Consider the following 23,434-nt stretch of genomic DNA (forward strand, 5'->3'; position numbering starts at 1 on the left):
GAGTTTCGTATAATAGCACTAAAAGCAAAAATTGATGTTTTATGTGTATCCGAAACATGGCTACATGAGGGCATCAGTGATGGGTTTGTAGATATAGATGGATACAATATGATCCGTAAAGATCGTTCTGGAAAAAAAGGTGGTGGTGTTAGCATCTATATTAAGAATACCATATCTTATAAAGAAAGATCTGATTTATATGTAAATGATCTGGAGGCTGTATGGCTGGAGCTATTAGGACAAAAAAGTCAAAATATTTTAATATGCTGTTTATACCGCCCTCCAAATGCAAATTATGAATATTTTAACTTAATTATTGATTTACTTGAAAAAGTTAGTATGGAAAACACTGAAATTGTACTACTCGGCGATTTTAATATTGATTATTTCTTAAATGAAAACCTCTCGAAAAATCCTATCAATATGATCGAAAACATGTTTGTAATGACCCAGTTGATTCATGATAAAACAAGAGTTACGTCACACTCATCAAGTTGTATTGATTTGATACTAACAACAATTCCAGATCAGCACTGTTTAAGTGGTGTTGCTAAAATAGCTTTAAGCGACCATTTTATGGTTTACAGCTGTCTAAAATTTAAGGAAAAAGAAGCTAAACATAAAACAATATATAAAAAATTCTATTTAAATATATAAAAAATTCAAGAATAAAAAATAGATTCTCTCCCTGGATAACTCCTGAAATTATAAAGTTAATGTACAAAAGAGATTATACTAAAAGCAAAGTAAATGTTAATAATCCAGGATTAAAAACTGAGTATAGAAGACTTAGAAATCTGGTTAACACTAAGAAAGCAAAGTATAACTATTTTAATAATGTAAAAATAAAATATAAAAATAATCCAAAAAAAATGTGGAACGAGCTAAATAAACTAACTGGTAAAACGAAATCTAACATTATAATGTAGGCCACTATGTAATTTCGTGTCATTTTTTTGTTAAAAGCAAAATTCCAGCTGATTTAGTGTCTTTAGGATGTAAAGTAATAAAAAAAATATGTTGCCATTTTTTTAAAAAAGCTTAAGGGTGTCAAATCCAAGATGGCCGCCAATATGATTTTCGTCGGTAATTTCGATTTCGATTGCGGGCAAGTTGTTGAAGTTAAATTCTTTATCTTCAGAAAAATCACTACTACTAGTACTAGGCCTAACATTTGCCATTTTCTTTATTTTCTTTAAGAAGCAGATTGTGAATGAAACACCGCGCGTATAGCTATGACGCATGTTTTCGCACGTTCGTACAGCTTAAAGGGGCATTCCCACCTGCTCCGTTTCGCGGAACGGAAGACGGCGCCGTTTCTTTCAACGTGACGCGCTCGTTCACCGTTCCGTTTTAAACATTCACACCTGTTCCGTTTTGTGACGTATTCCGTGACAACGGGCAAACGTTAAAATGGCAGCCGTTTCTGGATGGTCATCGAAATTATTCTTTCCGCTATAATTTTAGCCAAAAGAAGGAAAAGAAAATGGGTGAAGGTGGTCTGTTCAGAAAGAAAGCAATTTGGTCAATTTGAAACGTTGGTAAAACGTAATCTGGCGACCAATGAAGACGAATTCTTCAATTATTTTAGAATGACGCCTCACCAACACGGTCATCTTGTCAGTTTAATTAAAAATGATATTACAAAACGGGACACAAGATTCAGAGAGAGTATCTCCGCGGAAGAACGTTTATCCATCTGTTTAAGGTACGGTAATGCTCCGAGGTTTATTAATTAAAATTATATTCGTCTACTTAGTTTTGTCACCAAACTTAAATAGGCCATTGTATAGTAGTAGGTCTTGTATATGATTATAGGCAATTACGGGCATTAGGGCCTATCATTTTCACCAACATAATTATTATTAAATAATTTAATATAATACAGTTTTTGTATTTAACTCCACCAAAGTTCATGAATACGCATGAACTTAGTAGAACGTCTTACGAAGAGATTTTTACATCGTAAATGAGGCTTTTTGAAATAATATTTTATAGGCCAAATTAGTAATACTAAATAGCCTAACTGCCGTTTACAAAGACATTGGAGTAATTTTGAAACTTGTTTTTATGTCTTGTTTTAGGTATCTTGCTACGGGTGATTCATATCCGACGATGTATTTTGCATATCGTGTTGGGAAGTCGACTATATGTAAAATTATTCCAGAAGTCTGCCAGGCGATTTGGGATAATTTAAAAAACACCTACATGGCTATTCCATCACGTAGCGATTGGAAGCAAATCGCGGAAGAGTTTAATTCGAAATGGAATTTCCCAAATTGCATTGGCGCAATAGACGGCAAACATGTACAGATTGTAGCTCCAGATAGATCGGGGTCATTGTTTTATAACTATAAGTCGACACACTCAGTTGTGCTACTAGCACTGGTCGATACTGACTACTGTTTTTCTTTCATTGATGTCGGGAACTACGGGTCAAACAGCGATGGCGGAATTTTCGCTAGATCCGACCTAAACCGAGCTATTACAAACAAAACCTTGGAAGTACCAGAAGATGTCAATTTACCCGGTTCCCCAGAGCTTGGGCCAATGCCACATGTCATCTTAGGTGATGAAGCCTTCCCATTGAAAACTAACATTATGAGGCCATATCCTGGAAAGGAACTGACCGACGAAAAGCGACTTTTTAACTACAGACTGTCAAGGGGCAGAAGAATCTCTGAAAACGTATTTGAACAGCTGGCCGCGAAATACCGAATTTATTTTCGTGTAATCAACATGCATCCAAAGAACGTGGACAAGATCATTAAGGCAACCTGCGTACTCCATAACTACATAAAAAAAACTTCCGACAGGAGTGGACGACTTCCTCCTACCGAAGACGTTGACCTTAGTCAATACGAAGGAATCCAGCCACTACGCCAAATAGGCAATCATGCAGGAGTAGACGCGATGGGAATTCGTGATGCTTTCAAAGACTACTTCAATTCACCAAATGGCGAAGTTGTTTGGCAGCGAAAAGTGTGTTTTGGACACGCCTCTATTTAAAAATGATCTTTAAGACCATGATACATTAAATAATGAATTGTAACAATATAAGTAATTTACATTTTATTATCTATCTGTCATGTTTGTATGGATGCGAAACCTTCCTAACGTTCTTTGATATATTGTACAACTGAATTAAGCCTCACCCAGACTGTGAAATTAGTTTTACAAATTAAATGTGCAATTTTGTGAAATATATTCACTAGAACCAATTTAATTAACTTAATTATAAATTAATTTGTATAACCTCATAAAAAAAGCAGTTAAGGCCCATGTATACTAACACGATAACGACACAACACAAAAGATAAGAAATAAGATAAGTTGTTGTACAAGCACGATTAAACAACTATCTATTATGAATATGATACAAATATATTTTACAAATAAAATTAAGTGAACAACGACAAAATTGTTATCCTACGATTAAATCGTTTTTCTATGATTATGATGTCGCATGATTCAATTGTGAAAATATTTTTGTATCATATTTACGATAGATCGTTATTTAATCATGCTAGCATAAAAACGTATCTTGTTTTGGATAGGAATAATAGCTCTAATCTTTTTTTCGTCGTTATTGTGTCTAGTGTACTCTGTATGTATAGCAATTGCAATAAATAATTTAATATAAATAGGCCTATATAACTCACCTCAATGTGTTTATACACTTGTGTAAACTGTATATATTACAATTTATTAAAATACTTTTATTATTGGTGTAGTTGATATCATTGTGTTTACTTATGTGATTATTTTTAACATACTAGTAAAGAAGTTCTAATTTAGTTGGTTTTATATTATTATTATGTTCCATTATTGAATTATTCTTATTGTTTATTCTTCGTTTAATGCCATTTCCTCTTCAATTTCTACAATTATTGTATTCATTTTTCTTTTGACTTCAATATGCATCCGAAAAACGTTGATAAAGTAATAAAAGCAACATGTGTGCTGCATAACTTTATTAAGAAAACGTCTGACAGAAGTAGAAGACTTCCTCCTACTGAAGACGTGGACCTTAATCAATATGAAGGACTACAACCTCTGCGTCAAATAGGCAACCATGCTGGAACAGATGCCTTAGCAATTCGTGATTCATTTAAGGATTATTTCAATTCCCCAAATGGTCAAGTGCCGTGGCAGAGACAAGCTTGCTTTGGGCACGCCTGCATCTAGTAATGTTGCTAATCAATGCATTCACCGTCAAAATAATTTTCAAAATAAACAAATTAAAGATTGGATAAGTTCAAGTACTGTAGTTTAATATAATTATAGCTATTAAATACAATTCACATTTAATTAGACATTCAGGTCATTCAATACCAACTCTATAAATATAATAATCTTTTGTGAAATATTATATTCACATAACAAATTTTTAAATTTGTATTAATTACGTCAACTGAATATTATAATTTTTTTTAATTACCTCATAAAAGACATAAAGTTTGTGGTACATCACGTATATCAACGTTTCGATCAATATACTTTGATCGTCATGAGGATCAAAATATATTGATCGAAACGTCAAGAAACTCAACAGTTCTTTTCAGAACCAAATACATGTGGTGTACTGCAAGCTTTATGTCAACATTTGATTTTTCCAATCAAACTGTCAAACAATATATTACTAATTTACATCTTGCATTGAATGCCCCATTTGTTAAATTGTTTTTAAATTACTTATTACATTGTTTTTGTTAATTTTAATGTTTCTTCTCTTGCAATAAATACATATGTAGGTATTAAAGATGTATTGTCTCCCAAAAACATGAAAAATGATGATTAATTAAATCAGACTTTAAAAAAGGATATTTTGTAGTTTTAATAGAGTAAATCTCTTCCATAGAAAAATAAATATGTTCACTATAAATTGACAATATAAATGGATAAATTCAACCCAAAACCCAGCCAATTTGACTATTGTTTGCTTTAAATTACAGTTTTTTCTGGTAAATTATTTCTTTTTTTCGATCCAGTTTTGTATATAAAGTGGATAACAAATAATAAACATTTAAATGGCAACAACAAAAATGGTAAGAATTTTTTTTCAGGGGGACAATACATCCTAATACTTATACATAGCAAAATATTAATTTAAATTAATCTAACTTAATATTCACAGATCCAATGGTAAAGACCAAATTTGAAAGTATTAGAGATTCATTTAAGAAATGGAAAGATTCGCAAATCCTGAAAAGCGGACAGGAATTCACCATGGTATACTTATTCTTCAATAATTGCAATTTCTTCCTCAATTTCTAAAATTAGTTTTTCTCTTGACCTCGATTTGCTTTAATTTTGGAAACCTTCTAACCGTTGCCAGGTGTGATCTAAAAAACAAAGTAAGGTCATCGGCTTCTTTTTGCTCATCTCTGGCCTTCTTTGATTGGAAATATTCCACTAAATGTTCTGCGATTTCTTCCTCTTTTTTTCTTTTGTTGCAACTCGATTTTAATGTAGCTTTGGCATCTGCAGAAGCTTCAGCTACTGGAGCTTCAGCTACTGGAGCTTCAGCTACTGTAGCTTCAGCTACTGGGCCTTCAAAGTCAGTTGACACTGGAATATCTGTATGTTTAGTAATGTTACTAAAACTTCTGTAAGTAAAGTTGGTTAAGATTAATTACAGTAAAAATAATAGCAACAACAACTTACTCCCGGTGTGATATATGGACTTGCAGAAATCCTAGGTGATCTGCCCACTTGTATTTTTTCTTCGCTTTGAATTCCTGTCCGCTTTTCACGATGTGGGAATCTTTCCATTTTTTGAATGAATCCCTTATACTCTCAAATTTGGTCTTTACCATTGGATCTGTGAATATTAAGTTAGATTTAGGTTAGGTATGAATGCATTAACACAGTTTAAAACAGTAGAAACTGTTTCAATTTGTTGTTATGTAGGTATTAAATAAAATACTCACATTCAAGTCCAACTTGCTTTCCAATAGCCTGCCAAATATCAATCTTTTTCTTATCATTCTTATAGTCTGAATTTTTCTTGTCGTACAAGACTGAATTTTTCTCCACTAGCAACAAGAGCCTTTCAATTTGATTGTCATAGTCAGAATTCATGATGTGATTCTGTCACACACAAGACAAGCAGAAAAAAAAAAAGAATATATCAATTAGTTATTCATGAATATCTATTTTAATTTCCACATACTGTAATTATTTCAGCCTCTAATTTATATAGATTATTATTATAATAGATTAATAGGCCCAAGGTACCCTAGACTAACATACTAATTTATTAACTCTAGGCTAGGCCTAGCCGTGTTGCGATATGTCCCTTACAAAAATTTTCTATAGAATTCTATAAAAAAAAATTCTATAGAAGATCTATAGAATTTTCTATAGATTTTCTATAAAGTTTTTTATAGAAACAATCTATAGAAATTCTATGGAAACTCTATGAAAACTCTATGGAAATTCTATAGATATTTCTATGGAAACTCTATGAAAATTCTATGAAAACTCTATGGAAACTCTATAAAAATTCTATGGAAACTCTATAAAAATTCTATGGAAACTCTATAAAAATTCTATGGAAACTCTATAAAAATTCTATAGAATTTCTATGGAAACTCTATAAAAATTCTACGGAAACTCTATAAAAATTCTATGGAAACTCTATAAAAATTCTATAGAATTTCTATGGAAACTCTATAAAAATTCTATGGAAACTCTAGAAATTCTATGGAAATTCTATAGAAATTCTTTGGAAACTCTATAGAGATTCTATAGAAACTCTGTAAAAATTATAATAGGTCTATAGAAACTCTATAGAAATTATATAAAGCTCTATAAAAATTCTATGGAGACTCTGTAAAAACTATAATAGGTCTATAGAAACTTTATAGAAATGATATAAAGCTCCATAGAAACTCTATAGAAATTATATAGAGCTGTATACAAATTCTGTAACATTTTCTATAGAACTTCCATGAAAAAGTTTCACTTTTCTATAGAAACCCAACAACTTTCTATAGAAAATGAGTAGCCAAACAATGTTTATTTTCTATGGGTGGTTGAGATCTTCAGCTTAAATACAAGTCCGCTATTAGACCTTCTTTCATGCGACAGCAAATCGTTTGTTAGGCCTAGGCGAAAAGAGTACTGTAATAAAATCTAAAGTCAATTTTTCATCTGTTTCAGTGCGTACTGCAATTTATTGAAATATCAATAAAATATTTAGGATAACAATATAAAAACGAAATTACACATATATACATACACATAAAAATATACTATTATACACTATTAAATATTGTTTTTGCAGTTGAATAACTAGTAGTTAGTTCGGTGTCTTTTATATATATATTCTGGATTGTTTTGGTTGTACCTTGTGGGAAATAGGGATAATATCACTGTAAAAAGATCAAGGTTTTGGATAAATTAAATAACTAATTTAGAATTAAAAATATAAAGCTAATAATTACACATCAGCATACACTTTACCGGTCAGTTATGAGTTGGAGTAATGAATAAAAGAATTAATAACAAGGTGCAACAAAATATACAAAACATAAAAACTATTCAGTATCTTCTTTCTGCTGTGACTCCTGTGCGCTAACCTTCTGTGTTTTGTTCATCTCTTTTACTTTGTTGGCCAATGACTGTCGCAGCAAAAAAACAGCTTTACAGTACAGTATAATCTGGTAACGAGATGGCGAGATCTATAAAACAATAGAATAAGGACAGAATTGTTTATATTATGATATAGGCTTTTCTTTTGAAGGCACAAAACGAATTAAATTCTTAATTAGCTAGGCCTAGCTTCTTTAACCAATCCCATATGTAGGCCTAGTAGTAGTAGGCCTTACTTTGGCTGGCTTGTTGGCCTGATTCTCATAGGCCTACTACTATTTAGGCCAAAAAGCATAGATTCTGATATTATGTAACTCATATATGGTATGTGTAAGCTAGGTTAATAATACAATACTAATTAACCAACCTTTGGCTAAGACTGAGTGTACATGATTCAAAGTATTCATCTTTCTTCAAATAAAATTAGAGGCTAGCTTGCTTGGCTGCTACACAATTAAAATCCTCCCGCCGATTTTCTTCTTGCAGTTGCACCAAGCTATCCCATGAGGCACTGCATGTATGGACCAATCCATTATGGCTTGGAGTAGTGTTTGTTAAAACCAGGGAGGTGTTAATTAACGACTCCCATTAATTAAACAATGAAAAATGATAATAATTGATGATATACAGTAAGCAAAAGTTGATATAATTCAAATACACAGTATTGATAATTAGTTCATGTTAATATTAAAAATGTGTTCTATAGAATTAAATAAAAATATTTTTATAGAATTTATATCAATTATTCTATAGAATTTCTATAGAATGATTCTATAAAATCTCTATTAAAATTCTATAGAGATTTCATAGAGTTTATATAGAAAAGCATTGTATTGTTTTTCTATATTTTGTCCAAGTTAATTAGATTTTCAACAGTCTATAAAGAAAAATCATATTCCTTTACATGCAAAATTGTAAAAGGTATTATTGTATTGCTATTGGCAAAATCAAAATGTAACCCCCATTAAACAATAAAAATTATAATAATTGATGATATACAGTAAGCAAAAGTTTATATAATTCAAGTACACAATGATAATTGGTTCATGTTAATATCCCTTACAAATTTGTTCAAATTTTGTCAAATCAAATAAATATAATTTTATAGAATTTATATCAAATATTCTATAGAATTCGTTTATAGATTTTCTATAGAATGATTGAATAAAATCTCTATCAAAATTCTATAGAGATTTCATAGAGTTTCTACAGAAAAGTGTTATATTGTTTTTCTGTATTTTGTCCAGGTTTTAATTTGATTTTCAACAATCTATAAACTGGTAAAGAAAAATCCTATTCTTTTACATGCAAAATTGCTTATCATATAATTTTTTGTAAAGCGATGAAAAAAAAAATTGTTATTGGCAAAATAAAAATGTAATTATCAATCCACTTCATTCCATGATCTTTCAATAATGGTGAGACAATGTATTAATCACATATATAAATTCATAAATAAATTCTATAACAATTCTATAAAATTATAGGTTCTATAGAAAAAAAAAAACATTCTATAGACACAAAATAAATTCTATAGAAATTGAAATATGTTTCTATAGAAATTTTGTACTTCTATAGAATACCATAGAGCTCTATAAAATGTTCTATAGAACTCTATAGAATTCTATAGAACTTTTTTGTAAGGGGTTCTTTCCTGAAACTGGAATTGATCTAGGCCTAGCTAGGCAGATAGAAGTAGTAGGGCCTAGGCCTACTGTAAAAAAAGTAGCTATAGGCCTATTTAGGCTAGGCGGGCTAGTACTCCTAGTCTACGCTTAGCTAGGCTACTGTAATAATAATATTATAACCCTTAGTTAGTAGTTAGGTAGGCCTGTGCATAGCCCTTATTTGTATTACTATATGGTAGACCTATCTATATAGGCTACTACTACTAGGCCTAGGCAGGTATAGATTATTACTATTAGATTAGATTATATACTACAACATAGCTAGGCGTAGAGTAGTAGTAGGCTAGGTACATCTAGGCTAGTAAGTTTAGCCTAGGCCTACTACTAGAGGCCTAAATAGGCGCCCTACAAACAGTATTAATAATAATAGAATAGGCCTACTAGGCTAGTACTAGGCCTAGGCCTAGTAAGTAGAGGGCCTCTGACGCTAAGAAGTCCTTTTTTACTTTGTAACATTGTGAGCGGTCCGCGACATGGAACTTTTGATCTCAAACTGATGCATATCCGTCTATTTATTAATCCATGTTCTGTCTAGCAGTTTTTGAGATATGGTAACCCTGTAATTTCACCCTAATTGCATATTTAAGCTAATTTGCATATCATCGGGATGTGTGACAGAGGTGTGATACTCAAATTTTGATCTCATTATAACATGTGACCATTCAAAAAAGAAAAATCTCTGATTGAAATTTGTTTCACGCAAAATGCCAGATTTCCAAGCCTGTATATACTGTATATATTCTATATGACACATAATAGGCACAAAACAGCACTATTAAGCGCGCGTATAATGCATCTAATCAGGTCATAGGATGGCATAAATTAACTTAACTCTTATATTAACGTACGTGCCTGTTGCGCCACTGATTTTTTCAGACTATACTGTTACAGTTACTGCTGTTCTTGTAGCAGTCTTTTTCTGGAAGACACATGACCGTAATTGACGGATACTGCTATACATTTTTATTTTAATTATTGATTTATATAACCTTGACAATAAGAGCTATTTATTAACACTTACTATTATTTAAAAACGTAAAACTATTTAAATTGTACTGGTGATCAAGCTGCCCGTAACCCAAGGTGGGACCCTGACGGTCAGGTGATCCCGGAGCTCATCAGGGACAGGGACGCTCAAATCCATATAAGTATATAAGTTTTAGGATATCACCTATTATCCGACAAAAATATTAAATTACTCTTATTCCTGATCCTAATTCCATGAAACTGTGCATTCGTATATGCACAGTTATGAATACCACCTTCTTTTTTAAATGTATGTACATCTTTGTTCAATGGTCGTAAGTCACAAATAACTGAGGAAACTTTGCATTGTTTTTGCTCTGCAGATTTCAACAAAATAAAAATAATGTTTTGTGACGTCGCAAATATACCATTTTTATGGTATATTTGTATACCTATTTGCACAAATACATTTGCATTTTCCAAGTAATATTTGATGGAAAATTCAAATCAAAGAGCAAACCCGAGCTATTCGTGCTATGTGATAATATTGTATTGTGTCCTTACAAACGACTTACGTGCTGATTAGAATGGAAAGAGTGTTTCTCAAAATATCCTCTTTTTGATCATTAAAAATGCACGTGTGAAGACGATGAAGGCCACAACCACGATTAGTAACTTAGGAACAACCTTACATGAAAACAAGTTTTAAAGGATATATTGCGTATGAATATTAATGATGAGGCGCAGAATTGATAATAATAATAATAATTTATTTGGAGATTACACTTTTACAACAGTGGCACTCGACCAAATGGAAGGTGCATCCAAAAGAAATATACAAAAAAAAAAACATGATATAGAAAATAACAATTACAATAAAAAGTCGACGAAGGTCAACATGTCAAAACAATTCAACTACAGTAACTACAATACCATTGATAATTAACACTACAGCAGCAGGAAACCCACTGACACCTAAAAATACAAAATTACAAGAAATAAACATATAGAATAGGTAGGAACTGTAGAATATAAAATGAATTGGGCAACAACAATGTAGACCTAACACTATAATGAGATAGATATCAATCATTTAGTGAGATAGATATCAATCATTTAGTTTGATTGATATGAACATTACTCGCCTAGAACAATACATCTGTGTGCCCAAGCTCTTTTAACATAGTGCTTACAGTAACAATCAAAGATATTTGATATGGAATCGACGTCATACATATAATGATAGTAGTTATCAGTTCCACCTAATACAAGATTTAATTTGGTGTTCAGGTCACCAGAGATAACATTTTCCCATACATCTAAATGATTGATATCGATTAACATATATTCTAATTTGGTATATTCTTCAATCCTTATGCCATTGAGTTGGTTACATGTGAATAGAAAATGTTGAATGTCTTCTAAACCATTCTTACACATTTTACAGATACCATCATATTCAGGAAGCCACTTACAACTCCTGTGACCTAAAGGAAGGGTGTTAGAACGTAGTTTGAATTTGAGGCTAGATCCTAGAAAGTCTGTACAATCCAATAAATATTTTTCAAGGCACGGATTAGACTTAATAAGAGAGTATGTCTGAAGTGACGATTTTCTTAGCATTTCACTTTTCCAAAATGCAATGTTTGTGTCATGCATCAACTCTTTAAATCTCTCAACCCAATGACTATCAGGGTCATTGCCAAGGTAGGAAGTTTCGAAAATTGAGTCAATGTCCATATTAATAGACGCACACCTCTTAGCAAAACTGGGAATCAGTTTATAGCGTGGTTCTAAATTTGTAGTTGAACTTAGATAGATAGATAGATAGATAGATAGATAGACAGACAGACAGACAGACAGACAGACAGACAGACAGACAGACAGACAGACAGACAGACAGACAGACAGACAGACAGACAGACAGACAGACAGACAGACAGACAGACAGACAGACAGACAGACAGACAGACAGACAGACAGACAGACAGACAGACAGACAGACAGACAGACAGACAGACAGATCGCAGCCGAAACTGGTGTCTATATTTACCATTGTTTGACTTTTTAAGACAGTCATCTTTATTCTCTATCCTCGGTCCGGACACCGTAAACATTCGGCTAGTAATGTATTGTGACACTTCATCAAATAGCGTTGGCTGGTCAGTTGGCAATTTTGCAATATTCCGAACAGTAAACATCTGAACTGGTTGGCGTTCAGGTAACGGATAACTGGTGGATACCTTTTGTAGCTGTTCAGTGGAAACTATGAACTGCTTATTGTCAGTAGAATTTTGATCTTTTTGGGGTCACAGTTCCTTCAGCAAGGAGCTTTAGGAGTGCTTTCCATGACAACAGCGGTTGTTGGAAAAAGATTTATTAGCAACGATGATGTCAATGGCCAGTAGAGAGATAATGATTTTGATGATGAGGATGCCAATGATTGTAAATGAGTGTAGGTGGGAGTGGTGGAGGAATCCGAACATATTGATGATGGATTCAATGTGTACGATTGCTGTTTTAGCAAGGCCGATAATGGAGTTGAGATACCTAAAGATGACGAAGCTGATAATGTCGTGTTTTCTAAAGCTGTTTTAGGTTGTAGATCTGATGGTGATGTTTGAATATTTGATGAAGATGGTTTTAAGGAAAACGTTGATGATAATGGAGTTGATGGCAATTGTGAAACTGTTGGTCTAAAAGAAAGATGTGATGAAAATGGTGTTGGTGATAATGAAGACGAGAGCAATTGTGAAACTGTTGGTCTAAAAGAAAGTGGAGATGGAAATTGTGTTGGTGACAATGAAGTTGATGGTAATTGTGATACTGTTGGTCTAAAAAAAAGTGGAGATGGAAATGGTGTTGGTGTTAATGAAGACGAGGGCAATTGTGAAACTATTGGTCTAAACGAAAGTGGAGATGGAAATGGCGTTGGTGATAATGAAGTTGATGGTAATTGTGATACTGTTGGTCTAAAAGAAAGTGGAGATGGAAATGATGTTGGTGATAATGAAGTTGATGGTAATTGTGAAACTGTTGGTCTAAAAGAAAGTGGAGATGGAAATGGTGTTGGTGTTAATGAAGACGAGGGCAATTGTGAAACTGTTGGTCTAAAAGAAAGTGGAGATGGAAATGGCGTTGGTGATAATGAAGTTGATGGTAATTGTGATACTGTTGGTCTAAAAGAAAGTGGAGATGGAAATGATGTTGGTGATAATGAAGTTGATGGTAATTGTGAAACTGTTGGTCTAAAAAAAGTGGAGATGGAAATGGTGTTGGTGTTAATGAAGACGAGGGCAATTGTGAAACTGTTGGTCTAAAAGAAAGTGGAGATGGAAATGGCGTTGGTGATAATGAAGTTGATGGTAATTGTGATACTGTTGGTCTAAAAGAAAGTGGAGATGGAAATGGCGTTGGTGATAATGAAGTTGATGGTAATTGTGATACTGTTGGTCTAAAAGAAAGTGGAGATGGAAATGGTGTTGGTGTTAATGAAGACGAGGGCAATTGTGAAACTGTTGGTCTAATAGAAAGTGGAGATGGAAATGGCGTTGGTGATAATGAAGTTGATGGTAATTGTGATACTGTTGGTCTAAAAGAAAGTGGAGATGGAAATGGCGTTGGTGATAATGAAGTTGATGGTAATTGTGATACTGTTGGTATAAAGGAAAGTGGAGATGGAAATGGTGTTGGTGTTAATGAAGACGAGAGCAATTGTGAAACTGTTGGTCTAAAAGAAAGTGGAGATGGAAATGGTGTTGGTGACAATGAAGTTGTGAAACTGTTGGTATAAAGGAAAGTTTTGATGAAAATGGTGTTGGTGATTCAAATGGTGTTGGCGATAATAAAGTTGATTGTAACTGTAAAACTGTTGATCTAAAAGAAGGTTGTGTTGGAAATTGTGATGAAAATGATGATGATGGCCACGTCGGTGATGACGACAACGATGATGACGATAATGATAATGTTGATGATAGTGTCAATAGTGATACTTTCGATGATAGTATTACTGATGACGAAGGGGTTGCTAAAAGATAATTTACTGATGATGTTGCAGGTTGTGCTGACTGTGTAGAAAGCTTTTTTCTTCAGCTTTATCATCATTTCTGTATTTTTCTGATATCGTTTGTGTTGACATTGTCGTGTCTGGGAAATGTATTTCGTGTTCATTTTCTGCAAAATAAAACGAGTCATTTAATTTAACTGAAATGCAATTAATGAATACTATTTTTATTAATGGTTTAACAGAATTTAAGCATCACTTATTACTAGACGACATATATGATTTATAACAAGATAAAACAATTTGCTCCATTTTTGACAATTATAGTAAATCATTAATTAAAGCTATGAATTAAACATAGGAATGAAATATTGAAAAACATTTCCACCCCTTATATGATTTTTTTTTCTTTTTTACTGTTAATAAGTCCGTAGAATCTGTGCTGCTTGATGTTTTGTAATTGTGAACCATTATTAACTGTTTGTATCTGTATATATATTGTAACTACTGTATGACTATATTTTGTAAACATTTTGTATGGGTCGAACCTCTTGTTCCTCCGTTTTAAAGGAGAGTAACCAATAAATGTTATTATTTCTACTATACTGTAAGGTATGACATTATACCGTATTTACTCGAATAAACGTTTTTAGGGTTAGTCTAAGCCTAGCTTATTAAATTATTATTAATTTATATATTATATAAACGCAGAAAGTTAGCTATTTTAAATGTTTAGTCGTATTGTTAAGTACGTAATTGAATGAGTAACAAGTATTTATATTTAATTTTCTCAACAAATTGATGTAAATAAATATTCACTTAAGAATTGCTCTGGGTCCCATAGACCTCCACATTTTAAACCTTTTACTCAAATTGCTAAACAAAACCTTCTGGACTCCCAGAAAATGTATTATTCTTTGCTACTACTACCAAAGAACTTTGCTACTACTCTACTACTCTGCGGAAAAAAAAACTCTTGGCGCCCTCTTTCGGTGAAAATAATAAAGAGGGCGGGCCTACGCCATTTTCATTTTTCGCGCGAATGGTTGATTTTTGATGAGTAATGATTATTTTGTTGTCACTCTCCAAGTCTAGGTAAGCCTAGCTTATTAAATTATTATTAATTTATATATTATATAAACGCAGAAATTAGCTAGGATCAGGTGCCTTTTTCGGCCACCTCGACTTGTATGGACTATACCATTATAAAAAGATGGGGAAATAGAGGTGTCCCATTTATTAATTGAGTGTGCTAATGTGTTAAAATAATGCTGCTTTTGTTCTGTTGTTGTTTAGTGCATTATGTTTCAGCAACAAAGGGAAAACAACTACGCCCTGCACGCTGTAGAATTAATTGCAGTTTTTAAGTTAATACAGTATATTAATTATTATGGCTTTTTATTTCTATATAATTTTGTAGGTATCCATCCCTAATAATATAGATATATTAGGTGGATATTGAATAATTTTTATGGATTTATAGATATGGAAAGTTTTTATTCCAGCTACAAATAAAAAATATAATTTATCTGACGAACACAGTAGCACATTTTTTATAAAGATGACAGTAGTAGCCTACATTTAATAAGATCTATCACATACTGATTATTAGGTAATCAGTAAAACAAATAACAGTATAATTATGTCAATAATCTGTACCATTTTGTTCCCAGCAAACACAGAACGTTTGTTAAACGTAATCGAAACGTTTGAAATTGCGTGTTTTTAGGTTTGGTTTTTCTAAAACGTGTTTAAACGTTTCTGTGTAGAAATACATGTTCTAATTGAACAACGTTTGCATCAAAACGTTATAATAATGAATGTAAAATGGAGCTGATAATGTCGCCATGAAGAGGATGATTAGTGTCTTCCAATATAGCATGGAATACATCGGCAAGCCGTTCGCTGTAGACAACAATTACTTTCCCCGCTATACCCAGCTCAATTCGTTCTTTATCTCCCTTACATGCCCTTACTGATATTCCCAGCCCAACATACAATATCCCCAAATAGAACATCACTGATTAGTAAACATAACATTATAATAAATACAAATATCCTGCTTTAACCCAAACGAACTGAGTTTCCTCAAACAGTACAGCCTTGTATTTAACTTCTTAATTATATGGTGAACATGTCCACCCATTTAAGCTTTAGTCAAACACTACTCCAGATACTTATATAATTGTTAACAATCTCTACTTCCTTTCCTTTAATTAATGTATACTGTCAGACCAATATTATGTTTTCGAAAATCAATCCTTATTTCTTCAAGAAAATTGTTGCCACAATAATCGGTAAATCGAATAATTTCAGACAAAGGTACAGAGAATAATCGTTGTTATAAGTCCAACTATAGCCGAGTGGTCGTAAAACAAAAATACATATAATTATGTCGTCAATGAATCTGTTACCATTTTGTGTCTGTATCTGCAATCGTTTCATTTATTTACATTTAACATTAAATGTAAATGTATCAGTGATCAGTAAAGCAAACATACATATAATTACGTCAATGAATCTGTTACCATTTTGTTTCTATATCTTCATTCGTTTCTTGGGTTCAAATCCATGTTGTTGGGATTTATCCCTTGCAAATAAAAAATATGATTTATCTACCGATAGGATTGGGCCGATTAGAATGCATTTGCCAACATTCTTTTACATATTTCACAACATTATAGAGTGTAGGTAGCCTATAATTTAACCGATTGCATTGTAGTATTTAGGATGTTATATTCCGATTGTACTGTAGTATTTAGTTTAGTTGTATTGTAGTTTAACATGTTTTAATTCCGATTGTATTGTAGTAAGGATGTTTTAATTCAGATTATACTGTAGTTTTTAATATATGTTTTGATTCCGATTGTACTGTAGTATTTAGTTTAGTTGTAAGTTTAAAATGTTTTAATTCCGATTGTACTGTATTGTATAATTTAAGATTTTCTAATTTCGAATCCGATTGTACTAAAAAAATGTGTTTAAATCCAGATAGGCATAACATAGTATTTAATATATTTAATTTTGATTTTACTGTAGTGTTTAGTTTAGTTTTTATATATAGTAGGTCTAAGTACAGAAGTATACCACCGATAGTTAATATTAAAAAATCTTGGCACTCCGTAACACAGTACAAAAAAAAGTACATGCATTGCTAGTTTTTGATGTTCTGTATTGTTCCTTGTAGTTTGTACTGCAGGTTACATAACAGAACAATTGTATTGTCTTCATTCTCCATTCAATAGACACCCTTCTCTACATAAAACATAATACACCACACCCCTATCATAATAATGGTATATTCCATATAAGTCGAGGTGGCCAAAAACGGCACCTGATCCGTCGTATTGTGTAAGTACGTAATTGAATGAGTAACAAGTATTAATTAGCTAGTCCTAGCTACTACTAGGCCTAGGATAGGCCTAGTCTAGAGAGGCTGGTAGGCCTACACTACAGTGGTATATGACCAAAGCGGCCGCGAGCGAAATCGGCCGCCAATATAATCTATGAAACGCCAAGTACGTCATACAAATGTTTGCGGCAGTCACCGATGTAGCCTGCACGTCATTGTAGTTACTGTATTATTAGGTTATTATTTTGTATATTTAAAGATCTCAACTGGTTCAGAAACAAAAAGGTGTTAATTTTTAAAATTATGCCTTGAATGGACACATTATTGTATTTGTATAAATGAATACATAAATATATTACGGATATAGATCAAAGTATCTAGAAATCCTTTAAAAAATATTCAATATACGACCTGCGAAAAAAAAAGGAAATAAAGATATATACAGTACTATATAATATATACAGTATAAGTTATACTTGGAACTTAAACCAGTTCTGCTTTATTTCTGCAGCATTCAGAGAAATAAAGAGACCATACTATATAAATATATATAACTTGGAACTTGACCAGTTCTGTTTTATTTCTGCAGCATTCAGGGCGTTGTTGTGTTTTGCCTTTTGTTGCTGAAACATAGGTCCTAATGCCACAAAACAAAAGCAGCAGTATTTTAACAAATGAGTACACTAAATTAATGAATGGGACACCATTAATAGAGCGGACTACAAAATTATGAATTCTTCAGCGGCCCAGCAGCCGATCCGATGGAAAGTACAGTAATCTTGAATAGATAAATAAAGTAAAGAATTTGTAATTAAAAAGCATAAGGTTTGCTGTATTTCATCAATTAAAAACTATAATTATATTGTTATATCAACTTGAATTTGTAATTAAATTTATTTGAAACAACTGATTACATTTTCTTCAGAAATCGGTATTTCTGTGATTGCGCTTTCGTGCATTCGACCCGCTTTCTAGCGCTTGCACATTATATTGCAGCGGGCCTACATGTGTTGGTAACTTCATTCGACTGATTTGATGACTTTACCAGTTCTACCTGTGGAACATGTCAACGCAGTTTTCCGGCGACTACAACGGACTGCAACCGTGGAGATGGCTGTGATGGTTGAGTATATGCACTCATACTGGATAGACGACGTCTTCAACCCAATTGACTGGGTCGTATTCCCGGCAAGAAACACGCACCAACAACGACTTGGAAGGCTATCACAATCGTCTAAACACAAAAGCCAAACGATGTAAGATTTAAAAGCTTTTAACTTTGTTCACAATGTTTAATAAACAAAAGTGTGTATGTATTAATATATGTTGTACAATCGTGGAATTAACTTTATTATAATTATTGTTTTTCAGCCAACCTGCACTTCTATCTTCTTTGCAAGCTACTTTTCGAAGAAAGCCAAACAGTGTCCATCCAGGCCGAACTTGTTTTCCGTGAAGACATCATCCGAACTCAGTCAAGACACACAGTAATCGCCAACGAACGCCTCAACACTTTCTGGGATGAATATTCACGCGGTGTACGATCAGCCAAGTCCCTCTTACTTGCAGCAAGCCGTGTGATCAGTCGTAATGCTCGTGCAAATTAATCAGTTGTATAATTATTGAAATAATTTAATTAATTACCTCCGCCAAGGAGGTTATGTTTTCACCCCTGTATGTTTGTGTGTGTGTGTGTTTGTGTGTCTGTGAACAGCCTGGAGGCCACAGTTTTTATCCGATTCTCACCAAATTTGGCAACAATGATCTATGCCCCAAAAGCTCGGACGAGTTCGAATTTGAGGGGAAAAGGTCATAGGTCAAGGTCACAACTAACAAAAAACTATTTTACTGCCTAGAGACCACAGTTTTTATCCGATTCTCACCAAACTTAGCCACAATGATCAATGACACATCATATAATTGTGGTTAAATTTTGAAGGGTCAGGGTCAAAGATCAAGGTCCACAAAAAAAAAAAAAAAAAAATAAAAAAAAAAACCGAAGTGGGACTTGAACCTGCGATCTCAACTGTGAGAGGCTGGATACATAACCATTACACCAAACTCTCATCCACTACTATGTAGTGTGCAGTTAGCCTATTTACACTTAAAACTAATAAAAAAAAAACAAAAAAAAAAACCATTTTCGATTTTCGGGGGGAATTTTATGTAGGGGAATTTTACAGTAGGCGGAGGTTTGTACTCTCGGAGTACCCTCTAGTTGTATCTATATTGTATTTCATGTGATTTTTAACAATATTTTTAAATTAATGATGCATAAAAGTTTCAAGTTTATTTTTTAGTTGAATAAATTAATTGGAATATTTACGTGAAATTGTGAACATCATAGCCCCAGCCTACAGTACTTAGTTTGTTTTAAATTAGCTATATGAATGATAAATTTACCTATTTGTTTCTTACAATTGAATTTTGTGGTAATAAATGTGTAACAGTTTTTTGAAAACAAATGCTGATGTGCTCTATTTTCTTATATTATTATTTATCATCCGGTTCAAATTTGAAAAAAATGTAAGACATAAAGTAATGGTTACACTATTCATTCATACATCCATTTCTGTAAGAGAAAATAAATTTAGGTTATTATCTGGTTCAACTTAACTACATTGCAATCAATCATGATTTACAATTACGTCCTGCACCAAAGCAACACACCCACATTGACAAGGTCGCGATAAAATCAACTTCCTGTATTTTGTATGGCGCGCCGCTAGAGCTATACCTTTGATGATATCGGTCGCGTTTGAAATCATTCACATTTGAAATCGGTCGCGCGATTTTGTATGGAGCATTCAGGGCGTTGTTGTGTTTTGCCTTTTGTTGCTGAAACATAGGTCCTAATGCCACAAAACAAAAGCAGCAGTATTTTAACAAATGAGTACACTAAATTAATGAATGGGACACCATTAATAGAGCGGACTACAAAATTATGAATTCTTCAGCGGCCCAGCAGCCGATCCGATGGAAAGTACAGTAATCTTGAATAGATAAATAAAGTAAAGAATTTGTAATTAAAAAGCATAAGGTTTGCTGTATTTCATCAATTAAAAACTATAATTATATTGTTATATCAACTTGAATTTGTAATTAAATTTATTTGAAACAACTGATTACATTTTCTTCAGAAATCGGTATTTCTGTGATTGCGCTTTCGTGCATTCGACCCGCTTTCTAGCGCTTGCACATTATATTGCAGCGGGCCTACATGTGTTGGTAACTTCATTCGACTGATTTGACCGCTAGAGCTATACCTTTGATGATATCGGTCGCGTTTGAAATCATTCACATTTGAAATCGGTCGCGCGATTTTGTATGGAGCGAGATGCATGTTAGCGGGATATACATTTTCTTCGTTTTATAGATTTAATTGATCAATGTTCGTATTTTGCTGACGGGGATTCCCCTTTTTAAAAAAACACATACTAGTGACAAATCATGGACAAAACACGTCCGATCGTTGTCCATGGCCAGGTAAAGATGACGTGTATTACTAATAACCATACGTTTGAAACATCTATAGGCCTCCTGCACATGTTTTTGTGAAACAATGTATATTATAATTTCGGCGATACTATAGTTAATTTGAAAATCTTTTATTTCTTCATTTATAATAATCATTTAATGTAAATAATTAAGTACAACTCAGTGTCTCACATCCATACGCCCTTTGAAAATCTAAATGTTTAAATAGGCCTATCAGTATCAGTGCAGATTACCTCTTTGAGAATCGTGTCCACCTTTATTATCCATCCATTATTATCCTCACATCTATCATTGTACATCATAGTCCTACTGTATAGGCCCGGTAGATTGATTTATAACTTTATAAATTATTATCCTAAAACCATGCTCACGTCAGAGTGGCGGATATCGAACGTAAAAATCATCATCATGCATCATCTTCCTTTATTGCATAAACCTCATTGAGCTGGTATTCACTTGCAGATAGAACGAGTTTCGTAATTAACTGTGATTTAAAAATATGCAATAGGCGCGTCTACTTGTTTAACTATTAAATTATTTCAACATTTTCAAAACTTTAAACAGTGGCATGCCAATCTTTTCAAAAACTTAAACAATATTCAATAAAACATTTTTTAAACGATTTTCTAAACGAACAATTTATTGACGCATGATTGTAAGATAAAATGAAAACACAAATTATTTATAAATAACGATCGAGGTAAAAAAAAATGTCAATACAGTAGTATTATTAGAAATTCTATATTCAAAATTAACTAAAAACATAATGAGCGTTTTCATTAAAAATGTATATAGTCCGTCCCATACAAATTAGCGCGACCAAAATAAAACGCGACCGATATCAAATGTAACTAATATGATAAACAGCGTATCTAGCGGCGCTCCATACAAAATACCGGATGTTGATTTCAAGCGCGACCAATTTCATCTGACACCGCCTAGGGTAGTAGCTAACCCAGGCCCTACCTAGATCTTCTAGCCAGTAGTAGTAGTAGGCCTATTCTATAGCCTTCTGCTGGTAGTAGGGCTTAGCTAGGGCCTAGGCTATTATTAGGCCTAGTATTAAAGTAGATGTATCAAAACATCGGGTCCTCCTATATAACCAAGCCCAATCAAGCCCTACCAAGCCCTATAATTTATGATTTGGTTTTTTTAGCTCCCTCTGCCTCAGGCCTTCAAAAACTGGTTAACAAGTGTGTGGGTTTTGCATCTGAGCATGATATTATTTATAATAATAAAAAGTCTAACTGTATGCTGTTTTGTCCCACTATTCGTAGAATCTATGGGGCTCCTAAAACAGTATTGGGTGATAAGGCGCTGGAGTATGTTGATCATTTTACGTACTTAGGCCATATTTTAACTTCGAATCTAAGAGATGAGGCAGATATAAAACGCCAATATAAATCTCTATGTATTAGAGGTAATGTTTTATGTAGGAAATTTTCATACTGCTTCAAATCAATCAAATGTTTTTTGTTCAGATCATATTGTGTTAACATGTACTGTTCTCCTTTATGGTCTAATCATTTTAAAAAAGATATCAACCGACTTAAAGTTTGTTATAATGATGCTTTCCGGAGGTTGTTGGAACAACCCAGATTTGTTAGTGAGAGGAATTTGTTTGATCATTTTATGAATATTTGAGGATTTCGACTTACTGATTTCTTACAAGAATAATGAAAAGCGAAAACAGATGTTAATTTGTATATATAAATATTTGTTGATGGATTCAAACATGTACTATAGAGAGAGGCATTATATACCAATGGATAAAAGTTTTGGTCCTCTCTCCTTCATCTTTTTTTGTTGTTGTTGTAATGTATTATACCATATGGACAATTGTCTGAAATAAAAGTTGAATTGAATTGAATAACCAAGCCCTATCAATTATAACCAAGCCCCACGAGTATAAAGTGTAAATTATACAAAATAGGATCTATTTAGAGTGTTAAATACATTTTTAGAGCGATTTTGTTGTAAAAATGTTGAAAATTAATGTTTTAAATTAATAATCGCGTCAACGTTGCATTTGCTGTCATATGACGACGCAAACATTAATTGATGAAATACACGCACTTCTGATGCATTGTACATTCTCAGGGCTGATCGATTATTTGAATTTTTTTACACCAAAATTGCCTCAAAAGTATGATATTTTAAAATTAAAATGCAATTAACACTCTAAATAGACCCTATTTTGTATAATTTACACTTTATAATGGTAGGGTTTGGTTATAATTGTTGTTGCTTTTTGCAGAAAACACATTAACGTGAAATGGCAGAATCTAAAATTTGCGAAAACTTCCAAAAATTGAAAGCTGATCTTAG

At 32.8% G+C, this 23,434-nt stretch overlaps 2 protein-coding genes across 2 annotated transcripts in view; one reads left to right on the forward strand and one right to left on the reverse strand.

Annotated features, from left to right (window-relative positions):
* LOC144848642 (intraflagellar transport-associated protein-like) overlaps window positions 1-23,434 on the forward strand; it is a 111,146-nt gene that overhangs the window by 55,917 nt on the left and 31,795 nt on the right. The window lies entirely within an intron of this gene.
* LOC144848061 (uncharacterized) lies at window positions 5,252-6,305 on the reverse strand. Its single transcript, XM_078704731.1, has 3 exons — window positions 5,934-6,305; window positions 5,668-5,824; window positions 5,252-5,609 (listed from the first exon to the last, which is right to left on the reverse strand). The coding sequence occupies exons 1-3, from the start codon at window positions 6,082-6,084 to the stop codon at window positions 5,267-5,269; spliced, it is 651 nt and encodes a 216-aa protein (XP_078560857.1). The 5' UTR covers window positions 6,085-6,305; the 3' UTR covers window positions 5,252-5,266.

Source organism: Antedon bifida, chromosome 7, assembly GCF_963402885.1.
Source record: "Antedon bifida chromosome 7, ecAntBifi1.1, whole genome shotgun sequence".
NCBI classification, from domain to species: domain Eukaryota; kingdom Metazoa; phylum Echinodermata; class Crinoidea; order Comatulida; family Antedonidae; genus Antedon; species Antedon bifida.

Bases quoted from the DNA above. Each gene is read 5' to 3' on its own strand.
- LOC144848061 (XM_078704731.1), bottom strand. From the start codon at position 6,084: ATGAATTCTGACTATGACAATCAAATTGAAAGGCTCTTGTTGCTAGTG. The intron at 5,825-5,933 runs GTGAGTATTTTA...TAATATTCACAG, and splicing joins AAAGCAAGTTGGACTTGAAT to ATCCAATGGTAAAGACCAAA. The intron at 5,610-5,667 runs GTAAGTTGTTGT...CTTTACTTACAG, and splicing joins GTCCATATATCACACCGGGA to AAGTTTTAGTAACATTACTA.